This window comes from Littorina saxatilis, linkage group LG12 (genome assembly GCF_037325665.1).
Source record: "Littorina saxatilis isolate snail1 linkage group LG12, US_GU_Lsax_2.0, whole genome shotgun sequence".
Lineage (NCBI taxonomy): Eukaryota > Metazoa > Mollusca > Gastropoda > Littorinimorpha > Littorinidae > Littorina > Littorina saxatilis.
The window spans coordinates 4,556,147-4,562,417 of NC_090256.1; the positions used below are offsets into that span (position 1 = coordinate 4,556,147).

General features: G+C 42.9%; 1 protein-coding gene across 1 annotated transcript; it reads right to left on the reverse strand.

Annotated features, from left to right (window-relative positions):
• Positions 1-1,590: 1,590 nt before the first annotated feature.
• LOC138983268 (uncharacterized) lies at positions 1,591-3,448 on the reverse strand. The gene has a single exon (XM_070356696.1). It carries the CDS (start codon positions 3,290-3,292, stop codon positions 1,991-1,993), a length of 1,302 nt encoding a protein of 433 aa, XP_070212797.1. The 5' UTR covers positions 3,293-3,448; the 3' UTR covers positions 1,591-1,990.
• Positions 3,449-6,271: the final 2,823 nt, after the last annotated feature.

The following is a 6,271-nucleotide window of genomic DNA, read 5'->3' on the forward strand; positions in this document are numbered from 1 at the left end:
ACACACAGACACACATGTATGCCACGCAAGCACAAGACCAAGTGCGCACAAAAAAGAACGTGTAATCCATGTCAGAGTTCGGTGGGTTATAGAAACACGAAAATACCCAGCATGCTTCCTCCGAAAGCGGCGTATGGCTGCCTAAATGGCGGGGTTAAAAAACGGTCATACACGTAAAATTCCACTCGTAAAAAAAACACGAGTGTACGTGGGAGTTTCAGCCCACGAACGCAGAAGAAGAAGAAGAAGAAGATTATGACACGAGCTTTAAATTGCTTGTAGCGACTGCAGAGGTAAAGAGCTGCTTCTGTTGAAACTGTCAAAGCAAACAAATCTTGCCCTGCATCTAAAGCCTCAATCGATCTATTGGGAGGCGTTGTTTACGGAGGAATTTTTATGTGGGCATTCGCAAGGGTCTTCCAATCTGCCTGTCATTCTCACGCGAATGAGAATATTTTTTTCAATCGTCAAAAGCAAATTGCAGCTGCAGTGAAAACATTTCTTTAAGCTCTGTTCCCATCAATTACCGTGTTCCGTGTCAACGCCGAGGGAGACTTTTAGTTTTTTGACAATTCAACAGTGCAGGTTCTTTCTTCCAGGGAGGCGCGATAGGGAGGAGAGTATTGCAATAGAAAATGGTGTCCTGCGGCTTATGTTGTTGAGACAAAGTGATCTGCAAAACTTGTGTGAGATATCTCTCTCCCTGTCGGTCGGTCTTTCTGTCTATATGTGTGTGTGTGTGTGTGTGTGTGTGTGTGTGTGTGTGTGTGTGTGTGTGTGTGTGTGTGTGTGTGTGTGTATGTGTGTATCTGTGTGTGTGTGTGTGTCTGTCTGTCTGTCTGTCTGTCTGTCTGTCTGTATTTCTCTCTCTCTCTCTCTCTTTCTCTTTCTCTCTCTCGCAGGCAACTTTTCTTTAACGCTCACACTCAATCAATCATTGATTATGCGTCAACATTATGGGATTGCGCGAGTGCAAAAACTCTGAAACCTTTATTTTGTTTACATAAGAGAGGAATCAAAGTTATTTTATGACAAGTCTCGGTTTCCAACGAAGACTATATTAAAACTTTTAAACATCCTTCCTCTTAAATCAAGACTCATGTACAATCAAGGCGTTTTGATGCATAAACTCATAATTGGAAGAGCGCCTGCACCTCTTTCTTCTCAATTCACTTCCCACAATTTGAGAAACCCAACAAAAATGTATGCTCCTCGGCCTCGTATAGATCTTTTTAAGTCCAGCCTACTCTTTTCGGGGACTAATCTTTGGAATTCACTTCCAAGCAGTCTCAGACATTCCGTCAATGCCAAGACTTTTAAAGATAGATATTTCTCATTCCTTATAGATGGCACATTTCGTTCTCACTTAGCCTGAACATGTTTATATTTCTGATGCCTTATTTTTACCTTTTACACGTTTCAGTAGATAAATGTACCTAATTAATTTCATGACATATACGTTAATTGGATCTGTGATCCAAACATGGCTTTTGGTCAATCGAGATGGCAGTTTATTCCACGAGCCCGCAGGGCGAGTGGAATAAACTGCCATCGATATTGACCAAAAGCCATGTTTGGATCACAGATCCAATTAACATATATATCTCGACATTCACTGGTCTTAGGGTTTTTGTTTTCAAAGAAGAAAGAAAGAAACTTGCTTGAACACGGACCACGTCTCCGAGCAAAATCAACAAACCTAATCACTCGCATTCCATTCGACGTCACAGACATACGCTTGAAAAAGTAGGACCAATTGTATCGTGTTTGAAATTATAATAAATTTAATTTTTCTTGGGTTTCAACAAAAAAGCAATGGTCTGGAAGAAAGAGAATACAATTCTGAAACGGCAATGAACGGTAATGAACAACAATAAATGAAATGAAAATACGCAAGTTCTCCCAACATCACAGCGACCTTTCCGACTTAGGCCTACGTGGGTCGACCGATTTCATTTTGAGAGGCGGGTTAGGTTTGTCAATCAAGGGTTTATTTATTGATAATGTTGATGGTGAGGGATTTGATCTGGCAGTTGGTGAAAGGAATGTTGCTTGGAAGGAGGGTTGCAAGATCTGCTCCGGGGTCATTGAACTCATTTTCGTCGGAGAAGATGTTGATCAGTTCGTCTTCTGTGAAATCCTCCCCTTTAGGATAATGGGATCGCCCGCTCTGTGCATCAGCCGACACATGAAGTGTGTTGGAGCCGCTCGGTTTGAAAGGGACGACAGCAGTCGAAGTTCCAGCGACATGTTCGGCGAGTGTAGTTCCCATGATCATTTTTTGTGTGGATGATGTGCGCTGGTACACAGCAAGTGAAGACACGGATTTGTGTCCAGTGATGGCCATGATTTCTGCGGGGGTGTGTTGATTCTGGTGGAGGACAGTGGCTCCAGTGGCACGGATACTGTGATTCGTGTACGTTTCTGACAGCTGGCATTTCAAGCTCAGTCGAGGAAGAAATTTCTGTAATGTGTTCATGCCAACGGGTTGATTGTTGTACCAGCATTCATCGTCAGTGTGAAACGAGGCCTTCGGATAGCACCAGAGTCTGTTGCAGTCTGGATGCAGTTTGGAAAGGTACCTTTCGAAGCTTTGAACAGGGCACCCAATTGTTCCAGTTTCTGGCATGAACCCCGAAAAGCCTTCGGCATCATCTTGGCGATGATTCTTGGTGAGTTCGTCGATGTTTTGGAATACATACTTTCTGCGTGTGTTTGCATCCATTTTGACAGCAAACGTGTCTTTTGTCATCGTGTGTATGTTTTCGTTACCTCTCCTGCAAAAGTAATACCTGATGTCGTACTGTACTTTGTTGTAGAGTCCAACAGGCGTGTCGGGGTTCAAGTGAATACTTGTGTACAATTTCTCGCGATCGTAATCGGTCAGGGGAGAATGGTGGGTAATGGAGGCTTTGCCGGCAGCCTTGATCTCTTGCATGGCAATTTTGAAGGACTCGTTAGATTGTGAGAAAGCGGGATCGGAGAGCAGGTCAAACTTTCTGTTGTAGGGAGGGCCTTTTAGGTGCCGATTCAAACCGTATCGGATACCTTCCAGTGTTGTTTTTTTGTACATTTCTCCTTTTTTAGTACGGGCTTCGAGATAGAAGGATGACAGGGTTGCATCCAAACTGTTTTTGTCATATTGTTCAAAGTTTACCTCTCTTCCCTTTTCGTTCAAGTACTCGCGAAAAGTTGCTGCCGATGACGCGGTTGCCTTCTGCGTACTGGTTGGCACGAGATTCTGTTTCTTCTTGGAAAGTTCATCCTCGGATACTGTTGCAAAACGTTTCATTTTCGAGTGTGCAGACGACAACTTGACCGCTAAAAAGTAGTCCTTTCGGAATCATTACGCCGAGTCCGAACATGAGGTCCGAACATTGTTTTTAGGCAGGATCTAGGTGAAAGCGAGGCTGTTCTTATCTCTGTATACCGTCGAGAGAGAGAGAAATGCATGTCGAGACATTGACTTATGTAACGATGCTACATTGATTTTACTTGCAACGTAGTTGTTCCATTGATTCCTCAGTTCACGGAATTTTTCTTCCCTCGATGTTTTTGCTTGCATGAAACTGTTTTTATTATGCCCTTGACAATAATATGTTATGTTCGTTTGTATGTTTTGTTTAGTCTGTTAATCGTTTGTTTGTTCGGTTGTTTGTTTTTTATTACTTCTTTGATTGATATTTTTGATTGATATTCTTACATTTTTTAAACGTATTATCATTAGATTAAACCCTCCCATGGGCGAGGGCTGGATGTAAAAAAGCACCTGTTTGCTTATGCCATTACCCTCGTTAATAAAGAATGTGTCTTGTCTTGTCTTGTCTTGTCTTGTCTTGTCTTGTCTTCTCTTCTCTCTCTCTCTCTTTCTCTCTCTATCTCTCTCTCCCTTTGTCTCTCTCTCCCTCTCTCTCTGTTTCTCTCTGTCTCTCTCTGTTTCTCTGTCTCTGTCTCTCTATCTCTGTCTCTGTCTCTCTCTCTCTTTCTCTCTCTCTCTCTTTCTTTCTCTCTCTCTCTCTCTCTCTCTCTCTCTCTCTCTCTCTCTCTCTCTCTCTCTCTAGATGTTAGATTTAGTCGTTGAAAATCCACCAATACGGATTCTTTTAGAACCAAATATTCGTTCCATTTAATGAACTCTATGAAAAATTGGTATGTTCTCTTTGTATACAGTTGTTCATTATCGGAATTATGGTTTATTGTGACAAAATCACGAAGATTTGGCTCTGTAATACAATGTTTTGCTGAGCTAATGTATTGTTGGGTTACTTTCCGTTTATCTTCATTGCTTTACACCCAATTTTGAACACTGCCTTATGATCTACAATGCTTAGAACTACACAATGCGCTTCATGTACATAAACTTATATGTTCTACCATTAATGTTTTTTTTCCTCCCCTAGTCATAGTTATAGTAAAATAGTTTAGTCCCTCTTTAGGGCGAGGGCCAGATGCAAAAAAGCATATCTATGCTTATTCTTGTCACCCTCGAAAAATAAAGATTTGTCATTGTCATTTGTCATTGTCATTGTCATTGTCTCTATTTCTCTCTCTCTGTCTCTCGCTCTCTCTATATATTTCTCTCTCTGTCTATGTCTCTCTCTCTCTGTCTCTGTCTCTCTCTGTCTCTCTGTGAAAACAAAACAGACAAAGAGATAGACTATCTCTATAATTCACTTGCTATTGGAAACTAATTGGAAACTACACAGCCAGTTTAAGTATGCCGCTTCCCGGGCGCGTTGAAAGTTGCGATAAAAAGTTTGCAAACACACTCAACCTTATCGGTCGACTCGGCATCGCCGCTATGACAGTAGGCCTACACCAACTATCGTTTGGCGGATCACGTCAGAGCGAGAGCTTCCAGACACGATGCTTTAAGCTCCTCCCTGTCTGCCTGTCTGTCTGTCTGTCTTTCTTTCTCTCTCTCTCTCTCTCTCTCTCTCTCTCTCTCTCTCTCTCTCTCTCTCTCTCTCTCTCTCTCTCTCTCTCTCTCTCTCTCTCTCTCTCTCTCTCTCTCTCTCTCTCTCTCTCTCTCTCTCTCTCTCTCTCTCTCTCTCTCTTGATTGACAATAATAACACAAGAACTCAGTCATCCACAGTACTTTCTTCAGAAAAGCATTTTTTCTTGAGGGGGGGAGGAGGATGTGTGGAGGTGGGGGATGTTGCGATATCAAACATTTTCATGTTAGATTTAGTCGTTGAAAACTGTTCACATACTTCTTCTTTTTTTTTACAAAATAACTTCAGATAGGTTCTGACCCCCATACTGTAGCTTGTCAACAATATACCCTTTTGAAAGAATGTATTTTTGAAATGCTTGTGTTGTCAAACCAAAATTAGCGTACACTTTCAAATTTGGACAAAGCCTTATCCTCTGGACACAGTTCAAAATTCTCAAAACTGAAAGTTGCAATGTGGATCTTGTACATTTGGTAACAAAAGCCAAAACATACGGATGTATATTAACCCCGTCATTGATCTTCATATTTTGGGATATCGTACCCCGCAACTGAAAGTCTAAAAGAACATTAACCCCCTGACAACAACCTACATGACTGGTCACTCACACTTCCAGATAGACGACTTAACACCTCAGCATTCTTCTACTCCTCTGCCATCATAACGACCTTCACCCCTCCCCTTTCCCCCTCTCCCCTCATCCTATACCCCTCTTGCCTTTTCCTTCGCGACGTTCCCTCTCTCTCCTCTCTCTCTCTCTTTCTCTCTCTCTCTCCTCCCTTTCTCACCCTCTTTCTCTCTTCCTCTCTCTATCTCTCCCTATCTCTATCTCTCTCTATCTCTATCTCTCTCTCTCTCCCTCTCTCTCTCCCTCTCTCTCCATCTCCCTCTCTCTCTCTCCCTCTCTCTATCTCTCCCTCTCTCTATCTCTCCCTCTCTCTCTCTCTCCCTCTCTCTCTCTCCCTCTCTCTATCTCTCCCTCTCTCCATTTCTCTCTCTCTCTCTCTCTCTCTCTCTCTCTCTCTCTCTCTCTCGCCCTCTCTCTATCTCGCCCTCTCTCCCTTTCTCCCCTATCATCTCCTCCACCACTCCTATTTTTCTCGCAGTTCCCTAATTCCAGACCAAGGCAATGTGAAGGGTCATTGTGGAGGCAGGAATCAATGGCTGTTTCCTCACTACCGCTAACTGGGTGTTGGTGATATTGGTCTAAAACGGGATAGGGAGGAAGACAGGGGGGGGGGGGGCTGCTTTTGCCATTGTTTGTCTCCATCAGTTGTCCATCTACTTCCCATCGTCTTCCACGGTTCAAGCCTTG